Source organism: Molothrus aeneus, chromosome 14, assembly GCF_037042795.1.
Source record: "Molothrus aeneus isolate 106 chromosome 14, BPBGC_Maene_1.0, whole genome shotgun sequence".
Lineage (NCBI taxonomy): Eukaryota > Metazoa > Chordata > Aves > Passeriformes > Icteridae > Molothrus > Molothrus aeneus.
In genome coordinates, this window is record NC_089659.1 from 4,043,080 (window position 1) to 4,064,241 (window position 21,162).

Consider the following 21,162-nt stretch of genomic DNA (forward strand, 5'->3'; position numbering starts at 1 on the left):
AATGCAAAGCATGGGAATCGATACCTATTTTTATGCAGATGAATTCCAAATTTAATGACACTGTACAAAGTGTTCTGGAAAACCTCCTCCAAGTATGGTATTGCAGTCATTAATTTATGGGTCTTTGGGGATAGTGGCAGCAGCATTTGGGGCCAGGGGAGTTTAAAGAAAATAAAGAAAACATGGCCAGCCCCACCCCCCCTTCATTGTAGATGATTTCTTCTGGTTGAATTCTCAAGGACTGGAAGCAAATCAATGTCAAATTCACTGCAAAAGTTTATTGCCTCTTAGAAATTCAGGTAACATGAGCAGGAATTATACAATTGCATAAAAATTCTGAAGAAGCCGTGGCTTATATATATATATATATATATATTTGTATGTTTCTATAAATGTGTCAATCTTCCCTCTTCACTTCATGGGGAAACAACAAGCACAGACAGGGAGTGAAGAGTCCCTGGCTTGGTCTCATCATTACCCTGGATTTGCTGGTGTTGTGTGTCTGATAGAAACACAGAAATGTGAGGAATTATCAATTCCTGCATTCTCTATGATGAAACACATGGCCTCTTTATTTTGAAGGGGTTTATAATAATGTATGCAAGCTAAAATTTGAGTATCATTTCCTTCAAAGTAGTGAAAAGTAATTTGAGATAATTAAGTCTTAGAAAAAGGACAGGACTATATTGGCCTATTAACAACTGGAGACTGGATCAGAAATTTAGAGCAAGAATAAATCACTATAAAAATCATTTTGGTGGGATTCTTGGGGGTGTCCTGTGCAGGGCCAGGAGTCAGGGCTTTGTGATTCCCTCACAACCCAGGATATTCTACGATTCAATGATATCCAGGTTTAAAGGTTAACAATCCAGGTTTAAAGGTTAAAAACCCTTAAGCACAATGTTTATTTACACCAAAGATAAATTAATGCGCATAATGCAGTCACATACAGACCGATAATTCACAGAAGACTGATTTGGTATTAGTCTATAGTTAGTTACATAAATAATTATATATAATTATAAGATAGATGTATACATACACATACATATATCTACCTTATATATATATATATATGATATAAATCTATAATTTGGTATGGAATTGGGTACAAAATCCCGACCATAAACATAAAAACCCCTCAGGAAATAATCAGCCGCCAGGCGGGCTGCAGCCCTGACCCAAAATCAGGACAGCCCTTGAAGGGCAGGGCCGGCACCCTGTCGCGGGGCTCGGAGGTGCCGCAGCGGGCCCGGTGCCACCCGGTGTCAGCCGGTACCGCCTCACACGCGGCCCGCCGGGTGACGCCAGCTCCGCGCAGCGCCGCGCAGGGCGGCGGGGACGGACGCGGCGGGCGCGGGCAGGCCGGCATGCTGAGGTAACGGTGGCGGCGGCGCGGCGGGGCCCCGCTGGCGGCGGACGGGCGGGGTGGCGGGGCGGGGGCGGCGGGCGCGGCGCCGTCAGGCAGCAGCGGGACCATGGCCCGGAGCCTTCCCCCGGCGCGGGGGGCGCCATCATGGCCGCCGGGGGGGCGGCTGCACCCGCGCGGACACATGGGGCAGGGCCGGCCGCGCGCTCGGCCCGCCGCCGCTCTGGCCAATCGCAGCGCAGGTTGCCACATAGCGACCAACCGCAGGCCGCCTCCTGCCCTAGGCCCCGCCCCCAGCTGGAGGCCGCGCGCACCGCTCCTCGCCCTCAAGGGGAAGGAGACGCGTCAAGCCGCGCCCACTACGGCCGCGCCGTTTAGCGGAACCCCGCCCCCTGCGGCAGTACAGCCAATGGGAAGCGATTGGGGGCGTGTCCTCTGGGCGGAGAGGCTATAAAGGGTCGGCGCGGTAGGCGGGAAAGGGTAAGATGGCGGCGTAGAGGCGACTGGTGTGACCTGTACCCACTGTGCCGCGTCCTCGCAGGAGGCGGGCGGGTCCCCGCGCGGCAGCCGCGGGCGCTGCGTGGCGGAGCGACGAGGAGGGGGAGAAAAAGGGCGCCGGTGCCGCAGCCGCCGCCATGCCCAACATCAAGATCTTCAGCGGTAGCTCGCACCAGGACTTGTCCCAGAAGATCGCCGACCGCCTGGGCCTAGAGCTGGGCAAGGTGGTCACCAAGAAGTTCAGCAACCAGGAGACATGGTGAGGCGGGGCGGGGCGTGGCCGCACTACAGCTCCCGGCAGGCCTCGCGGCGCTGCGGCGCTGGGTACCGCGCGGCCGGCGCGTGGAGAATGATGGGGGTTGTAGTTTGAGGGCCGTGCGGTGGGGCCCGGCTGCAGAACTGAGCTCGGAGACCTCCCCAGAGCGCTCCCGCCGGGCCCCTGCTGCCCCGCAGCCCTCGGGTGCATCGTGCACGTCTCCCCGGGCACAGCCGGGTCTCGGTGCGGGACGAGGCCGGGCCGCGGTGCGCCCCGGGAGCCGTGCGGCCCGGGCCGTGCCTCCAGCGGCCCCTGCCTCACGGCGCGGGCCCCACGCGGGCTCCCCCCCGCCGCCTTTGGGGCTTCCAGCGCCCCTTTTGGGGCTCCATCAGCACCCGAGGCCGCGCGGGGCTCCTGAGCTTGCAGCGTTTGTATGACCTGGCCGCTGTGGCCACTGTTGGAGCGGTGCAATTCGCCACCCGGACCTTGTCCTCTCCACCCCGAAGCCGCGACCTGATGGGACGGCGCAACTCGGAGTTACACCTACACTGATCAGGCTTTTTCATGCTTAAATCTAAACTCTGATGACTTGAGGCTTGATAATTTTGTGTTTAGCATGTAGCTGGTGCCTTTAAACTTCGCTGAGGAGCTTCAGAGTCTTAGAAAGTATCGCTAGAATTCTTAAGGAGAGATAGGAGGCTCACACCTCCGTGCATCCCACGGTGCATTTGCAGTCACGCAGTCTGCTTCCCTCCAGCTTTGAAACCTCATGTTCCCCTTGTTTTATGTAGCTATGCTTTAAAAATCTTGCTGCCATCCTACGTAAAGCTAAAAAGGAGGTTTTAACTTGATCAGAGCTCCTTAAGCTTGCTTTAGAAAATACACTATGTATACACCAAAGAGTATAATATAAAGAACTTGATTGTTCCAACCCACTCCTTCTGGAAACAGATTTTTTTTCCCCAAAAAAAATTCAGGATGTACATGTGACGTACAGTATTATGTTTCTCTTGCCATGGATATCGATTGTGAAACCTCAGAGGTAGTACAGAGAGTTGTAGAGGAGTTTTAAAAAGTTCTGTTTGATTTACAGCCCTTGCACTGTTCTCATTGTTCTTTATTAATTGCTCTTACCCATCTAGCTGGCTGGCCAGCAGGTTCCCATGTCAGCAGGTAATGTGACTTGAAGACTTGAAATACATCTTATTTACCCAATAAACTGACAGCAGGTGCTTTCCCAAAAGAGTAAGACTGTTTCAACAGAATAATTAATAGACTTTTTTGTACCATAGATATCTTAAATCACCCTAATATTGAAGATGACACTTTGATGCTAACTGCTGATAATCAGACAGTTCCCCAGCAGAGTTCTCATTGACAGAAGCTCTCCATGGGAGATGGATGCATCCTGTAAGTCAGGGGGCAGTAAAGATGACAGCAGCTCGCTGATGGATATTGAGCAGTAAGATATAAATAGATAACAGTCATCAAAAAAAGTTTGAAGAAGAGATCAGAAAGGTCAGGGAAGAAAATATTAGAATTAGAGCTCTACCCTGAGGGGCTCTATAGCTGAAGTGGTTTCTTTCCCACTCTTTCTGGTGCAGGTGTCTCCATACATGCACTGGAGCTGGCATTTTGCTGCTGGCAAACAGGACCTTTGGCTTGTGTTCAGGCCCTTCATCAGCAGGGATTAGTGTGCACTGCATCCAGGAGAAAATTAACCCCAGAAGCCTTTCCAGAGTGAAAGGCTGGAGTGCTCCTCTGCTGGAGCCCCAGAATGGCTGTTATGAGTCTCAATCTGATAATTGGCTGCAGTGTTGCTTTGGTAGCAGTTTGACCCCACTCTGGCTGGTGGCTGGCCACGGTCCTTGCTCCTTTGTGCACTGCTGCTTTTAGAGGTGGCTGTGCTTGTGATTCCAGGGGAACAAGGCCTGCTCTGGGGTGTTTACATACTCAGCTTGTGTTGAGATCAAGAGTACAGGCTGAGTGCTTTTAGCCTTACTGGCTAGACCATTAAATCTGATGAGAGAGAGCTGTAAAATAGCCACTGAGCAAATAAACAGCAGTGTTCCTGTTCAACAGCCTTGATTATATGGCACTGTCACCCACAGAACCTTGGGGATGCAGGGCCTTGGTTACTCTGCAGGCACAGGTAATGGCTGTGCTTTAATTTGTGTTTGGCTCCAACTTTCTTCTGATGTTTCCAGCGTGGAAATAGGTGAGAGTGTTCGTGGGGAGGATGTCTACATTGTGCAAAGTGGCTGTGGGGAAATCAATGACAATCTGATGGAGCTCCTCATCATGATAAATGCCTGCAAGATTGCCTCAGCCAGCAGAGTCACAGCTGTCATCCCCTGCTTCCCTTACGCCCGGCAGGACAAAAAGGACAAGGTAAGGGATGTGGTAAAGGTTTCTGCAAGGAAGTTAAAGGCACAGCTTGAATGTCCTGACTGCTGGAGAGGATTTAAATGAAATTTTGTCACCTCCTCTGAATATCCAACCTCTGTTCAGTTTGTTAAACTTTGAGACATTAGACTGCAAAATGATCTTTTCATAAAGATCTAGTTCTTCTTGAAAATATACTAAAGTCTAATCGCTAGCTGATGAGAAGATGCAATGTTAATGAGTGCTCCTTTTAGTAACTGCTTGTGAATCACTGCCTGGAAGCAGAAGGCTGACATCTTGATGAAGGAGTTGAACTTGTCTTATACTGTCTTTTTTTTTTTCTCCTGTACCAGAGTCGAGCTCCAATCTCTGCCAAGTTGGTTGCAAACATGCTGTCTGTGGCAGGTGCAGATCACATCATCACCATGGACCTGCATGCATCTCAGATTCAGGTAGGAGCAAAAATCAGGAAGGGACTTAACCAGTTCCAGTCTGAGCCTCTTGGCTGCTTTGCAAGCTTTCCAGTCATCTGCTTTTTGGAGATACTGCAGTGATCAAGACTTGGGAATTTGGGACTGGATGGCGAAGTGGGTAACAGGTTAACCTGTAAATGAAAGTACAGTTGTTCTTCATCAGACTGAGTCTAGTGTAAATGAGCTAGTAAATGATCACTACAGCTTTGTTGCCACACACTGACACTGTTTGTTCTTTACTAGACCTTGGAGGAATGGGAGATGGAGAGAGTGTCTTTAAATTCTGAGCAGTATTTCTGATACTTAGTGTGTTGTCTTGGAGAGGTGAGCAGTTAGTTCTGCCCTCAGGTGTCCTGGCACAGCTGCATTTGTGGGTTTGGTTGACCAGGACAGTGATCTGATAGCCTGCCTCTGGCAAAGATGGGCAATCCCATTTGTTTCCATGTCTGGCAAAGATGGGCAATACCATTTGTATCCAGTCAGTGCCACCCTCCCACACAAGCTGGCCTTGGTTCTCTCCCAAGCTGGTAGTGAATTGCAAATCATTCATAGGCTTTGTTGGCTTATGAACAAAATATCTCACAGAGCAACTAAAGTCTTGATTTGGGCTGTGTAAGAAAGCTGGCAGGAGTATTTTCCAGGGAGAGGAGAGGCTGCAAGCTCAGGTTGATTTTGTTTTTCTCTCTCTTGAGCAAGTGCTCAAGACCAAGAAACCAACTCAGTGCCACTGAGAGGGGTGTGGCAGAGGGAAGGATGTCTGTTGTATTGCTGCATAGGGTAAGGTAGCTACTGCCTGCTGAAGTAAGTGGGCTGGCTGTTGTTTTAACACTTGGAAGTGCAGTCATTCACACTTCAGTATGATTTTCCCAGAAATACTGTCTCAGATGAAAAAAAATCTGTAGGGGCACAGCTGAGAAGGCTCTCAGAGCATGAAATAACTGAGCCCAAGGGGGTCCCTCTTCCTACAGGGCTTGGAATTGGTGTGACTGAAAGGGCTGACCTTGCACCAGCAGCAGTGATGGGATTTAATGGGATAATTTGTGTACATGTGCTTCCAGCATCTGGCTGGTTTCAGCCTGGTTCCTGTAGCTGCTGTGTTGCTGAGCACAGAAGGAATGATAGTGAGAAGGGTCTGTTACCCTGTACCTTGAGGCATTCCTCAGGAGCAGCTGCCCCTCACTCTCCTGCCTGTTTACTCCAGGGTTAAATTCTGGTATTTTGTGACCTATGAGATTTGGAGAAGTCTGCAGGGTCACTGTAAAGTTATGGAACCAGCTGCATTACTTTAAAAACAGATGTTCCTCAAGCCTGTTTTGTAGATGTGAACAGTTTGGGTAATGAGCTTTAAAGACTGACTGTAAACAGGCAGCCAGCTGCTCTGGAAATGAGTGCATTTGCTGCAGGCTTTCTGCAGCCCCCAGGACAGAACTAGTTTCATTTTGTGGAGGTGTTAAATATAAAGTGTTATTTATGCTGCTGAGCTATTTCTGGCTCTGAAGACTTCTTACATTACTATTCTGTGTATCCCAAAGACTACTGCCCTTACATCAAGGGAAGTAAAAAGGAAAGCTGAAGGCTGTGGAAAGGTGATGATTGCATGCCTGATGATATAGAAAGCTTCCTACAACTGTTTCTGGAATGGGCCTTTCAGCTACATCTGTTTTGTCTTCCTTGCAGGGTTTTTTTGACATCCCTGTTGATAATTTATATGCTGAGCCTGCTGTACTGAAATGGATCAAAGAGAATATTCCAGAGTGGAAGAACTGCACCATTGTTTCACCAGATGCTGGTGGAGCCAAGAGGTGAGCTGTCAGACAGGTAGCTTGAGATGCTGCTTCTGTGTCTACTTCAATTCCTAAGAATCCTTGAGACTCTATTTTTAAAACATGTTCCTTCTTTCAGTCTGCCTTCTCTCAGGCAGTCTGGGACAGCTGGTGAACAGTGGTCAGATAACTCTTCCTAGGGAATGTTTAGAAGGTTTCTTGGGCTACATGGAGCATTTAATAGCTTCTAGAATCACAGCTGCATAGGTAGGAATTGCACAACAGCTACCTCCCTTGGAGTAAACCAATTTGTACAAGGGTGTTTATGCCAACTGAAGGAGGAAATAGTGTAGCTTACACCCCTATGCCAAGGCAAGCTTAATGCTGATGATTAATGATACATTTTTATCCAGGCTGCTTTCTTTGCAGAATTAAACTTAGTCTCTTGAGGTATTTTCTTACTTTATTACCCTGGATTTGAATATCTAGCTGTGATTTAGGCCTGCTGCCTCTCTTCATCTTCCCTGAGAACGAGGAAGATAGATGGTTCCTTTCCAAAAAGCAGCAGCATATGCTATAGCACATTTCTATTTTGATAGCCTTACAATCTCCCATCTCCTGCAGACAAACATGCCAGTTTGTGGGCAGCCCAGAATGTTCTCAGAGGCTTTTTAGGAGAAATAGGCTGTTCCTTGATGCTTCTGTCTGAGGGCTACATGTGAACAGTAGAGGGACACAGATGTATTCTTTAATCCAGGGCTGTCACACCAAAATGTTGGTGGGTGCTGATGTGATTCACATGCCTCAGAATGTTTGAAGTGAGATGTTACAGGCAGCCGAGAGACACAGTGGAGGTCACTGTATGTCTTCTGTAGCTCTGCTGTGGTCCATGGATTGGGCAAGACCTCCTGTACATTCAGCTATTTCTGTAGCTTGTTGCATAACACAGTATATGAAGTGCCAAACCAGCCAGATATAATCTGACTCTTGAAAAAATCTGCTCAAAAGCCTCTTATAATGAAATGTGTCGATCTTGGCTGGTGCAGTATTTTATGGAGATATGCAAAGCCAAATACTTCAGTTTAGTTTAACAGTCTTGTGTAGGACCACCAGGATGTTAAGTCCGATCTAAGATGGGGCTAAGAGTCTACTTACCTCAAGTGAAGAGTTTCTTGGGAGCATGTGTGTTTTACTCCTTCCACTCTTAATGCTTTTAACCTCTTTACTATTTGTCAGTATCAATATATAAAGTTAAGATCCCTCTAGTAAGGTTGTTCTGCAGTCACTTTAATGGGAATAAATGTTAGGTGGTGTATTTGAATCTCCTGGATGTGTAATCCTGCCACAATCTGTGCCAGTGCTTGTGTGCATGATGATTGAGTGCTTACAGGAGTGACAGTAAAGCCCTGTCATAGCACAACTTAAGCCTTTCCTGTGTAGTGTTACAATGATGACAACTTTCCAAGTGTTTGGATTGCTTCAAGTTTGCTGACCTTGCTGATTAAGATTTGTTTTCAGCTTAAATGCAAATTAGTTTACAGTGGTCATGATGAAAGATGAGATCTGTTTGCAGTCACTGAGAGAGATTAGATCAGAGGTTGCAGTTTAGCTGCTCAAAGGGAAAAGAAGGTGGCAGAGTGCCTTCTATTAATTGCTTGGGAGCAGTAGCAGATGTGGTGACAGCTCCTCTTAGTGCAGTGTGTTTGATATTGAGAGAGCTTTGCCCGAAGCTGCTGTGTGAGTTAAGTGTTGTTTGGGAACTGTTCTCTCCTCAGAGTGACCTCCATTGCAGATCGCTTGAACGTGGACTTTGCCCTCATCCACAAGGAGCGCAAGAAGGCCAACGAGGTCGATCGCATGGTGCTGGTGGGGGACGTCAAGGACAGAGTGGCCATCCTGGTGGATGACATGGCAGACACGTGTGGCACCATCTGCCACGCTGCAGACAAGTGAGTGGGGCTGGCTGCTGCCCTCCTAACCCAGGAACCTGCTCTTGAGGAGCACCGTGTAATGGGTTAAGCAGATTATTTGTATGACAAGTTTCACAAGGCTCGTGCAGTTTCTTGATTATTCGTGTCATACAAATTAAGGAAAAAAACCCAGTAAAAGTTCTTGCAGTCGGCTCATGCAGTTTCTTTATTATTGGTGTCATATAAAATAAGGAAAAAGACCCAGTAAAAGTTCTTGCAGTGGGAATAGTAGAAGACCATAATGTCTTTTTTTTTCCCTGCATTGAAAATGGACCATCACTGACCAGGCCAGGTAGAACTAAGTGTTGTCTGGTCCATCAGCTGGTTTTGTATTAGAAATAAGCTCTTCAGACTTTGATATCATTCATGCCTTTTACTCTAGAAGCAGCAACATATTAACTGTAAAATACAGTATTAAAAATTAGCACAGTATTTCATATTGTATTAAATAAAGTATTAAAGTATTAGCACAGTATTAAATATCTGCTACCTTGTGTAAGCAAAAATTACAGAAGGTCATTTGTATGATCTGTTCCAGCTATTCCAGAGCTAAGAACAAAGAGTTTTTTTCCAGTGTGTGCTTTGCCTGTAGTGGATTTCATGGTACTTGTAAAACTGTTTTGTTTTTTTTTCCCAAGTCAGTAGAGTAGGGGAATCAAAAGTAACCTGTTCCCTAGGCACATGGTGCTGTCTCCAGTCATGCTTACCATGTGCCCTGCTCTTATGTCAGCTTAATACTTGCTGAGAATTACTCATCCTTGTCCTTTACTCCCCCTTGCAGGCTTGTGTCAGCTGGAGCCACCAAAGTTTATGCCATCTTAACTCATGGGATCTTTTCTGGGCCAGCAATCTCCCGCATTAACAATGCCTGTTTTGAGGCAGTTGTAGTCACAAACACAATACCCCAGGAGGACAAGATGAAGCAGTGCCCTAAAATCCAGGTGAGCATCTATTTTCTGTCACTCCTGGAGGGTGGTAGCCTTGTCTGGTCACCTGTTGGGGGTGAAAATCCCACAATACTGTGTAGTGCTGACAGTGGTTCTGTTGGTACTGCCTTCAGTGTTGCCTAGTTCTCTTGGCCCTGTTGCTGTGGGGTAACAGACATGTTACACTGATATAAAGCAGCTTCTGTTGCAGCTCATTTCAAACCGTTCATAAAGGATCTTTTTTTTACAGGGCTTGTTTTACCTAGATCAGGTGTCTGATTTAATGGGGCCACAATGTAGGCAAGTAGTTGGATGTGTGCCCTTTGGAGGAGTGATGTTCTGATGTGCAGTGCTGAAACAGAGGTAGACAGGAGCTTCTGATGTTGGTGCTGACAGCTTTGTTGTGTATCTGTCACTTTATGCTCAGCCTTTGCCATCCATGTGAAAACTAAAAGCTGATAATGAGCCCCAGAATCTGCTGTTCAGCCAGTTCTCAATCCACCCATCCCGTATACACTTCTTGGGTTTTGCCTGTGAGGATTTCATGACAGACAGTGTCAGCAGCCTTGCTGAAGTTGACAATATCCACTGTTCTCCCCTCACCCATCCAGGTAGTTGCTTCCTCATAGGTGATCAGGTTGGTGAAGCATGATTTGCCTTGGTGAATCCATGCTAACTATTCCTGATCATGTTCTTGTCAGCCATGTGCACAGAGATGGCCTCCAGAATGAAGTGCTCTGTCACCTGCCCAGGGATTGATGTGAGGCTGACTGGCCAGTAGTTCTGGGTTATATTTGCTTTCTTCCAGTCCTCAGGCACCTCTGCTGATCTGCAGGACCTTTCAGAGCTGATCATGAGTGCCTGGCTGTGATGTCTCCCAGATCTCTCAGTACTCATGAATGTATCCCATCAGGGCCCATGGACTTGTGGATATCAAGTCTGCCCCAGTGTCCTCTAACCCACTCCTCCCTAAGGAAGAGTCTTCCTTCCAGCATACCCAGGTCTCCTGCTTGTCAGTGCAGACTGATGCAAAGAAGGTGCTCACTAACTGCTCTCTGTGCATCCTCCGTCACCAGGGTACCCCTTCCCTTTAGGAACTGACACACATTATTCTGAGGTTTTTCCAAATACATCAATAACAAAAGGAAAACATTCTTCTTGTCCCTGATGCCCTTTGCCACATTTAATTCCAGATGGGCCTTGGCTTCACAGCACCAACATCTGGGACACAAGCATTTGCAGAAGTTCTGGCACTACTCACACTCAGCCAGTGCTGTGGTGTGGGTGTAGAGGTTTCCCCACTGCTGGGCTGCTGGTGAGAGGGCAGCTGAACTGGTTGAAGCTCCAGTCATTTTTAAGCTGCTTTTGGAAATATGTTATAAGCTGATTGCAAGCTGCTGTTGGGTTGCAATTCTTTCAGCACTAACTTCTGAATGATACTCCTGCAGCCTCTAAAACATTTTCTGGTGCTTCACCTTGTTTTCAGGCTCCACACAGCAGCTGGTGTAGGCAAAATGTTAAACTGGCAGCCTCTGTGTAAGTAGCTGTTGCCAAGATGCAGTGGAGCAGTATTCCAGGCTCTCCTTTAATACCTCACATTTACACACTGGTGACTGATGTTGAGGAGCACAGAGCTAAAGGATTTGTCACAAGTCTCAGGCTTTACTCTGCAGCTTGTTCATTTTTTCTTCCCTTCAGAAACAAACTATCTCGAAGATGAAAAATATTAAATACAATTTTCACTTGGTTTCCTTAATGCACCATGAATATAGTGATTTTTACTAGACTACATATATTGAAATGCTTTAGCTGTGGGGATTCAGAGCTGGGATTTGGCTGAGACTCAGCTTTCCCTCCTGCTACCTTTCTGACCCCACCAGATGGAGCCAGCACAGCACCCAGGAGCTGAGCTGCAGCACAGCAGCTTCATCTCTCAGACTGCTGGCAGCAGTGGTAAAACCTCTTGGCTCAAGGGAAGTGATTTCATCTTGATTTAGACTGCCCTAGCTTCTCTCCACAAAGTGAATAAGTGAGTCCTGTGGTAAACAGATTGAACCTAGGGAGTCTGAGCAAAGCAAGGCAACAGTAGAATGTAACTGACAGACCAAGTAGAATATTTGTAGTGCTATTTGTGGGATATCTTCAGGCTTAGATGTAATTAAATCCTAATCCTGTGTAGAAGTAATTTCTCTGCATCTGGCATGTTAAAATGTGGGTGATGAGTTTATTCTTTAGGTTGTCCCTGACTTCCCAGCAGTTCTTTCAGGCTTGATGCCTTTTCTCAATGGCACTGATGCATCTTTCTTCCCTTCCAGGTGATTGACATCTCCATGATCCTTGCAGAGGCCATCAGGAGGACTCATAATGGGGAATCTGTTTCCTACCTATTCAGCCACGTCCCTTTATAACAACAGATGTCAGCTGCTGCTTGTATGGCTTTTTTTTTTAAAACCAAAAGTTGTTCAGCTTGTTGTAAAGTTCAGTAGAAGACTCTGCTTGTTCCAGTGCAGTTCTCCACATCTCCTGCTTAAGTCAGGCTTACTGGCTCTGTTCCCAACACTGGGAGGCTGGAGGGGAAAGCTCATGTTTATAACAGCCAACTCCACCAGCACCCCCGTGCATGGAGCTGGTCAGTAGCACTGACTCAATTCTGCAGGTCTGTGGAGAGCAGGACTGACACATGGCTAATTGCCACAATTATTTTGAGGGGGGGAGGGAGAGGGTTTGTCTGTGGGCAGGGTTAGATGATCTGGCATGTGCATCCTAAATTGTTTGGGAAGTAGAGCTCCCTAGGACATGTTGATCTGGATCTACAGCAAGAGCCCAAGAGACTGCTGGCTGTCTTACCACTCTGTACCTGACAGAGCCCTTGGAGAGTGGTGGGGAAGGCTTGTGTCTTGGCCAAGCTTGACCCTTGTGAAGCCCTGGGAGACACCATGGGAGTGGTTCTGCTACAGCTTCCTCCCATAAAAGGAGATCAGTGTAGCTTGCAAACTTGAATTCTTCTTAATTGTTAATGAAATTAAATGCCCTTTAGTGCACTACACAGCAAAGTGAGGGTGAGAGCAGAGTCTGTGCAGTGCTGTACTAGCTTAGTGGGGAAGGTGCATCCTGGACAAGTGTTCTTTTCCAAAAGCTCTGACATAGAGAACTTGTGGTGGTTATGTGCTTTGGTTTCTAGTGCAGGCTAAAACCAGCTTCTCAATTTCTCAGCTTCCTGTTAGCCTTGCTAGCTAACTAGAGCTCTGCTGTCATGTGCTGCAGCTGCACCTTGACCTGCTGTGCAACCCCCAACACTTTTTTTACCAGTACAGTAGTAACAGAGCCTCTGTCCAACAGCAGCAAGGTTGTTGCATCTAGCAAGTGCCTGCTCAGATGCTGGGGTGACCTGAAACACAACAGCTTTGTGTCCAGCTGGCTCAGCCTCTCACTCAATGCCTGTTACAGTCCTGCTATCCTGGAAGTTACTGAGACATTGTCCTGCTCACTGTCTGCCTTTCCTTGAAAGCCTTGCTTCTTGCAAAATACCTTAAGCCAAGGAGCACTGCAGGTTGCAGGACAACAGAACCTGAAGAAGCCCTTGGAGTAGGTCTGATGCTTCCCAGGAGTGTTCATGGCAATGGGTTGAAGAGGCTGGTGATACATAATACTGGGAGAACCATAGATTTAACACCAACCTGACAGGCCACAAAGTGCCTGAAAGAAAAATACCAAAACTAGAGCTGGCTGAGGCTCTTGGATGTAATAAGTATCATCTGAAACTTGAATACTTTGAAAATGTACCAGACAATCGTAAGGTAAACTGCTAAGTCTCTCTTGAACTCTTAAGGTTTATAGACCAAACTGTTTTATTCTGGTTTTCTTTTGTTTTGGTTTTTTGTTTGTTTTTTTTTTTAATAAGCACTCCTTTTTTATTTGTTTTTGAGCTGGAGGAAGGGAAAAAGGGAAAAGAAGGAACTTGAAAATACTTTCTACAGTAACCAGCATGGCTTTGAGAGGCTGGGGGCTGGGGTATAAGTGGAACTAACTGAAAGATGTGGTTAAAATCTAGGGAAGTACTTCTTTAGTTGTGCCTTTTACTGAAGACTTCTCTCCCTTCCTAAACTCCTGTCCTGTGGCAACATTAACACTTCTATTAGTGTAGAGCTTTTCTTTTTGTATAAGAATTGGTGTTTGTCTGGAAACTGTGCATCTCTTGCTTCTTTGCTTTGCATCCTGCACTGAGCTCTCCTGAGAGTCTGTGATCCCACCTGTATGGGAGCCCCTGCTGCCATCCTGCTGCTGCTCTGAGAGCCAAAGGCCAGGACATCAGAGCAGTGCTGGGAGGATTTTCAGCAGCATTTGTGTTTAAAGTTAAGACCTGATGAAGGAATTAAACTTTTATTTAAAAACCACGGCCTCTGCTTGTAAATACTTCCAAAAATCTTAAGTGACATGAATCTTCTGAATTGGGTCATTTCAAGGGTAGATCATGAAGTACTTTTATTTAGAAGGGACCTTGGAAGGTCATCTGGTTTAACCCTTGTGCATGTGGACATCTGTGAGGTTCAGCTTGGCTCTGCTCATATTGCATGGAAGGAAAAGCATAAGACCAAGCACTGAGTAATTCCTTTTGTCAGTGTTTGATGTCCTGGACTTAATTGTTAGAGGTGGTAGTGCAGCTTCTCTAGTACTGTTCAATTATGTATCTGAGCAGATTCGTACACATAATGTTCAGGTAGGAGAAGCCTGAATATTTTAACAAGTACAAATGAAGAATTTGTAAGTGTCTCGCACAAAGCTGATGATCAGAGACAGTAGGATTATGTCCTGAGGAGCACTCGTTCTGACTAAACCCTGACCCTTTCTCATTGTGTGTTGCAGATGGGAAAGTATGAAGTCAGAAGGATGAGGTGGCAGGTCTGGAGAAAGGCCTTGGCATTACAAATAGACCTCCAGGCCTAGACTGAACCATGGCCCCAGGCAAACCTTTGCTGAGGATCACAATTTTTGTCCATCTGTTAAAATGTCTTGCAGTACTGGCCAGTGAATAAGTGAAAAAAATTGGTTTTTCCCCCAAATAGCAGGGTGGGTGCTGTGGGTCATGTCAGGATTGTGTAGCAGATTTCACCTTCCTTTGATAAAAAAACAGAACAGAGCTTTACAGCCATTTCTATACAGGGGACCATTGCTATTAGTGAGTATATAATGTTTTCTTAGTTACTATAATAAAACCAGGGGTTTGAGCTGGGAGAGGGCACAGACTTAATGTGCTGTATGACATTGTAGCTCTTACAAAGGACGGGAGATACCTCCTTGGGAGAGTTCTCCTACCTGTGTAAAGTTACACTGCTCTGAAGCCTTCAGATCAGAAAGGATGGAGACTTCACCAAAGTCTAAAGGTGAGCTGTGGGGTGTCTTAGGCTTTCCTCACAGCTGTCTGAGTTACTACTGTACAACACAAGTCATTTCCCAGGAGAAAATCTCAACTGAGTCATTTGCTGTGCTCCTGCAATTGGAGGTTGGGAGGAGCCAGGGTAGGGCTCCAGCAGCTCCCTCTGCCACAGGCACAGCCAGAGTGTGGCTGCAGCTGTGAGGATGCTGGTATTGGTGGTGGTGGCCACCTCATGCCTGCCTGCTGTTAATTCACCAGAACAAGGAACACATCAATCACTAGTCCTGTATCAGCCTCACCCACCTGCCTGGGTACCTGAAACTAATGCACAGTGGGGGAGCTGAGCTTGCCAGGTGTGCCTTGCAGGTAGCAGGATGTGTCCACCGTTAAAAGCACAATGAGACAAACCTCAAAGTAATTTGCTGGCACCTCCCTCCTGCCTTACCGATGTAAGGAGGTCTCCTGGAGTCAGTGTTTCCGTGATCTAAAGAAAACAGCACCTTGTCTTGCTGCTGTTGGGCAAGGGCAAAATGGTGTTAGCAAGCCCTTTTGTGAACTGCAGCAATATCCACAGGAGCAATGAGCCCTCCTGTAAGACACAACAGCCCCAGTATGCTGCTGCCTTCCCCAGTGTGCTGCTCCTGCCCTGATGGATGTGAAGGGTTGTGGCAGGAGGCTGGGGTGAAAATGGGAGAAAGTGCTGTCACCCTGTGGAGTGGCTCAGCCTGGCAGCTGTCACGGTGCTGCCCTGCAGGCAGATGGGTCAGGAGGCTGAGAAAAACCTCTGATCAGAGAAAACCTGCCTCCTTCCTGTAGAGGAGAATAAGGCATTCCTGGAAATGGTTCCCGGGGAGGCTGTATCAGCCTGGCAGCCTTGTTCTGTGCGAGATTTAAAACCCATCTAAAATGGCTGGCAGTCAGTCTGTGCTATTTCAGATCAGGGCTGTTTCTGCTTTCTCCCTATCTGTTGATGTCTCAGTTCTTTTGGTATAAATTATTGAAAGCAGAAATGCCAAAAGACGTAAGAAAGAAGCTGGTTGTGCTGTTATGGGAGGCTTTGCTAATTTGTCGGGGAAAAGCTCTTGCTGGGATATAAGCTCCTTTCTTGTTCTTTGTGCAAGATGGGTTTTAGCAGCTCCCCAGCAGCAGCCCCACCTCTCCCCTGCTGGCAGTGCACAGGCTTGGCTTTAAAGCTGCTCTGGCCGTGGTTTCTACGAGTGTGGTGGTGCCTGTGTGGCTTGAGGAAGGGGGAGCTCCCCTTCCCCTGCCTGCGTGGCCATGGTGGTGGCTTTGTGCCCAGACAAAGACCCGGGGGTTCCAAAGTGCTACAGCATCAGGAGCTGCAACACATTGCCCAGGGGCTGTGCCTTGCCAGCTGGGTGCAGCTGATCTGCTGGGGGGCTGGTGAGCAGGTTTTTGGGTGCAGCTGGTGCTGTGCACAGGCAGGGTGGGGTTCAGGTTCTTTTGCACTCGCTGCCTGCCAGGGACAAAAGCTACGTCAGACTGCAGCATCCACGAAGGAGAAGCATGTGGAGAACAGGCAAGCAAAGGGGGAAGGTGAGCACAGCCAGAGAGCAAACACATGGTAAAACACTTGTCTGACTATTTGCACGAAGGCAAAAAGCTTTTCCTGCGTTCATTTTGAAACTGAATGGATGTTTTGGTTCTCACTGGCTGTGCAGGAAAGATGAGCCTTTTCTCACTGGGGCTGGGCTGTGTGATGCAGGCTCTGCAGGGTGGGTTTGAAGGATGCTCATGGAGGCAGCCCTGCCTGGGGCTGCACCACCAAATCAGAGCTGCTCTGGGAGCAGCCTGGCCTGGAGCTGTGCCTGCAGCCTCTCCTTCCCCTTCCAGGCACAGGAACGGGAGGCTGCTTCTCATTCAGACTCCTCTTGGAGGAGCAACCTGGCCTTAGATCTTGGCCTTTGCCTTTTCAGCGTTTGCCAACTCTTGGTGCTTCTTGAGTTCAAAGCCCGTGTTCTGGCAGGAGTGAGAAGGTGCCTCGGGGTTTGCGGCACAGGGCCACCTCCGGCCGTGACCTGCTGTCGCTGGATAGCACCGGTCCCTCCTGCCAAGAAGGCAGTCGTCTTGCTAAAGAACACAAAGCAAGTGTTCCCTCCGGATTGCTGGGGATTTTCTCTGCAAAATCTCCAATAAGCCCTGAGCAAAACCCAGAGGTTGGCAGGCCAGGAGGAGGTGGAGGTGAGAGCTGCTGCAGCACAGCTGCTACCCCTTGGTGCTCAGTAACAGGTTTCTGTTCGCCATGGCACCAAGACCTCTGCAGAAAGGTGTTGCAAGCCTCATCTGCAGTCAGGATAATTTTTCTTTTGCCTCCTCCCCTTCCCCTCATTCTCTTCAGCAGCTACAGGACCTTCCTGGCCCTCTACCCCCTGTCTATCCTGGTGGCCAGCATGCAAATGCCCCCCAGACTGCCACTGTCCTTCCTGCTGGGATCAGGCTGCCTGCACTGCCCCTTGGCTTTTTTCCACCAAAGGTGTTTCTTCCACTTGCACACCAGCCCTTTTGCAGTTTGGGCTGATCCCCAGGCTTGCTGCTGCCAAGCAAGAGCCTGTGAATATGGTCAGCTTCTTGTCCACCCATGCTGCTTCTTTAGTGACCAGACCTCCCCAGGAAGTGCTGTGGCCAGAGGCAGTGTAGACATGAGCTGAACAGTGGCCAACCATCTCTCACAGGTGTGAGAACGGGTGCTGGCTTTAGCCCAAAGCTTGCTTTATTCAAGTTCTGCTTCAGCAGTGGGAGCATCCCTGGACACACACATGGGGCCACAGCTGCCTCCCGTGCTGTGGAGCACCTGCTTCTGCCGAGGGGGGTTGGGGCTGGGACAGTGGCTTTGGAGCCATTTGGTCACATAGGGACCAGCCTTCTGCCCCTCACACTGGCAGCCAGGTGCGTGTCGAGGCTGGGACAGCGGCTTTGGAGCCATTTTGTCACAAAGGGACCAACCTCCTGCCCCTCACACCTGGCACCCAGGTGCGTGTGCGCACGGGAGGGGCAGTGGGAGCCATGCCCATGTGTGGGGGTAGCAGGAGCTGTGTCCACGCGTGGAGGGGGCTGTGTGGCCTTTGTTCCGTGTGTGCTGTGAGGGCTGTGTGACCCCTGCTCCGTGTGTGCTGTGAGGGCTGTGTGGCCTCTGTTCCGTGGGTGTTGTGAGGGCTGTGTGGCCCCTGTTCCGTGTGTGCTGAGGGCTGTGTGGCCTCTGTTCCGTGTGTGCTGTGAGGGCTGTGTGGCATCTGCTCCGTGTGTGCTGTGAGGGTGCGTGGCCTCTGTTCCGCGTGTGCTGTGAGGGTGCGTGGCCCCTGTCCCCAGTGAGCCCTCACTCGGTGTCTCTTCCCTCGCTGTCCCCTCCCTGCCCGTGTCCCTCGGGCCCCTCACGCTCGGTCCCGCTCGGTCCCGCTCGCGCCCCCGTCGCGCGCCACGCGGGAGCGGCCGCCCCCTGGCGGGCCACGCGCTTCCCGGCGGGCGGGCAGCCAATGGGCGCGCGGGCTGGGCGGCGGCCGGGGTATAAAAGGCTCCGCCCCGCGCGGTGCGCGCTCCACACTCACCTGGACGCGCAAGGAGCGGGATCGGGCTCGGTACCGGCACGAACCGCACATCGCATCCAGCGCACACCGCGCCCTACAGCGCCGCAGGTACGGGCCGGGCCGCGCAGGGGGGGCTCCGCGCAGCGCTGCTGCCAGCAGGGACTCGCCGAGGCGCCTCGGGGCGGGGGCTGAGGGCGCGGCGGGTCCCGGGGGGCCATGGCTGCCTGCTGCGGGGAGGGCTCCCCGCCGTGTGCGGGCACCGGGGGCCGCCCCGCTCGGCTGCCCGGGCCCGGCGAGCGGCGCGGTGCCCGGGGCGGCGGCGCGCCCCGCCCTGCGCTATTGTCCGTGGCGGGGGCCGGGGGGGGCCGGGGCCGCCTTTGTCTTCCCGTCCCCATCCTCGGCTGACTGCGGCGGGGGTCTCGCAGGCAAAATGTGCGACAAACCAGACCTGTCGGAGGTGGAGAAATTCGACAAGAAGAAGCTGAAGAAAACCAACACGGAGGAGAAGAACACGCTGCCCTCCAAGGAGAGTGAGTGCGGGGGGCTGGCGGGGCGGGAGGCGCGACCGGCGGGGCAGAGCCCTCGGGGGCCGCTCTCACCGCCGAGGGGGACAGGGGCGGTTCGGGGCGGCGGGGCTCTGGCCCGGGGAAAGCCACGGGCAGAGGTGTGTGCAGCCCGGGGCAGCGGGCACGGGCACTCGGGGAGGGCTGTGGTGCCAAACTGATCCCTCAGGGCATCACTTTGCTGCGGACAGACGCAGACAGGTGCCCGACGTGCAGCCACGCACACGTGTGGCTTGTCATCTTCTAACTTGACTGTTCAACCACCCCACTTGGGATCAAACCACAAAACTGGCCACCAGGGCCTGAATGAATCCTCCGAAACCTTCTTGAAACCTTCTCCAGTTCGTGCTCCCACAAAAAAAAAAAAAAAAAAAAAAAAAGGCACTATTAGAGACTAATGGGCCTCTATTCTCTTGCAGCTATTGAGCAGGAGAAGGAATGTGTGAAGTCTTCCTAGAGAGAGATTGCCTGGCAGGAAGAGCGACTACTCAATTATTTTGCTTTGAAATGAATCATGTGGGTTTTTTTAAATTTACATCACGTACATGTATAGAAAACAGCTGTATCACCTAACACACTGTCCCACTTTGCTGGCAGCTTTGGCAGGTGGGGGGACACAAAGCGTGGTCCTCTCAGTCCATCAGTAGCCTGACCCGATGCCATCTCTGCTGCTTCAGCTGCCTCCTGTGACAGCACTGATCTTGCTCTTATGCAGTGGGGAGATGAGCAAGGGCTGTGGAGGCTTCTGGGCATGGACCCCTTCTGCCTGCTGGAGTGGGGAACCTTTCTGGCCTCACCTCCAGCCTGGGTCTGTCTTGCATATTCTTCACTGACAGTGTTCTGTAGCCTCACTCACAGTTTTTTTGTCTTCCTTGGGGGGAAAATGAGAAGTTTATTATAAAATAAAAAATTGTAATGATCTACCTATGGCTCATGGCTTCTTTCCTGACAAAGGTTCTGGCTTGTAGTGTGGCTTGCCCTGTGGAGGGTGGGGAGGTGTGCCTGGTGCTGCAGCAGTGCTGGTTGTTCAGTGTTGCTCAGAGGGCAGTGTGGGATGGTTCCCTGCAGGGTGAATCCAGCTTGGTGCTTGCTTGGGGATCAGTTCCTGGGGGAACTGGGAGCATTGCTGGCATGATCATGGCCACTGTACTCCACAACCTTGGTGGTTTCTTGGTGCATCTAACAGCAGAGGCTAACCTGGGTCTTGCTGCCCATGTGAGGGCTGAGCCTTCTGCCTTGGAAAACTTGGTGTGCCCTGCCTAAAATCTTGTGGAGCTGGGCTGGTCCCTTGTCAGCGTGGCTGGAGGGGCTGGCCTGGGTCCTGCTGGTGTGGTGGCCAGGCCAGCTCTGCCCACCCAGTTCTTGGAGCACAGTTCTCCCATCACTGCATGGCGCTGCCCTTCTGCTCCCCTTGAGCCAACCTCCACCCCTACCCCTGACTGAAGATGATTTTTGCAGCCCTGTAAGGATGGGTTTGAATGCAGTAAATCCCTTGGGTACTCTCTGGGCTGATTCCAGCCCTGCCTTGCAGGGGTGGAGATCCCTGGGTCCTGCAGTTGGCCACCAGCTCAGTGTGGGTGAGCTCTGACAGTGCCTCCAGGTTTATGCTGAGGCTTCCTGGCTACTGCCAGGAGTTCCTCACCTCCACCTGGCCTGCAGGGTCACTGACCACACCAGCCCACTTACAGAGGAGGTGGAGGCAGACTAGCCAAAACTTGCCAGCTGACAGCTCTGGTCAGTGTTCCTAACGAGCCTGGTCAGCTGGGGACAAACACAGGGCTGTTGTGCCTGTCTGGACATGGTGCCTATCTATCTGCCTCCACCCACACTGCCTGCCAAGGACTGCAAATAACACTACCACTGCCTCCACCCCTTAAAAAGCAGAATTGAAAGAGCTGCAGGTAAGAGATTGGTGTTTGTGCGCTGTCGGGGCAGCGTGTGGGGTTTTCCATGGGGTGAGGGCAGAGGCCAGCAATGCAGAGGCCCAGCTAGGGCTGCTGCTCTGTTGGGCTGAGCACTGGGAAGGATAACTGTGCCTCTTCA

At 50.0% G+C, this 21,162-nt stretch overlaps 2 protein-coding genes across 2 annotated transcripts; both read left to right on the forward strand.

Annotated features, from left to right (window-relative positions):
- Window positions 1-1,862: 1,862 nt before the first annotated feature.
- Window positions 1,863-14,034, forward strand: PRPS1 (phosphoribosyl pyrophosphate synthetase 1). The gene is made up of 7 exons (XM_066559401.1): window positions 1,863-2,126; window positions 4,331-4,514; window positions 4,862-4,960; window positions 6,659-6,783; window positions 8,520-8,693; window positions 9,496-9,655; window positions 11,956-14,034. The coding sequence occupies exons 1-7, from the start codon at window positions 2,005-2,007 to the stop codon at window positions 12,046-12,048; spliced, it is 957 nt and encodes a 318-aa protein (XP_066415498.1). The 5' UTR covers window positions 1,863-2,004; the 3' UTR covers window positions 12,049-14,034.
- A 4,496-nt stretch (window positions 14,035-18,530) lies between these two features.
- On the forward strand, window positions 18,531-20,042 carry LOC136562592 (thymosin beta-15A homolog). Its single transcript, XM_066559519.1, has 3 exons — window positions 18,531-18,664; window positions 18,982-19,086; window positions 19,539-20,042. The coding sequence occupies exons 2-3, from the start codon at window positions 18,987-18,989 to the stop codon at window positions 19,574-19,576; spliced, it is 138 nt and encodes a 45-aa protein (XP_066415616.1). The 5' UTR covers window positions 18,531-18,664; window positions 18,982-18,986; the 3' UTR covers window positions 19,577-20,042.
- The last annotated feature ends 1,120 nt before the right edge of the window (window positions 20,043-21,162 follow it).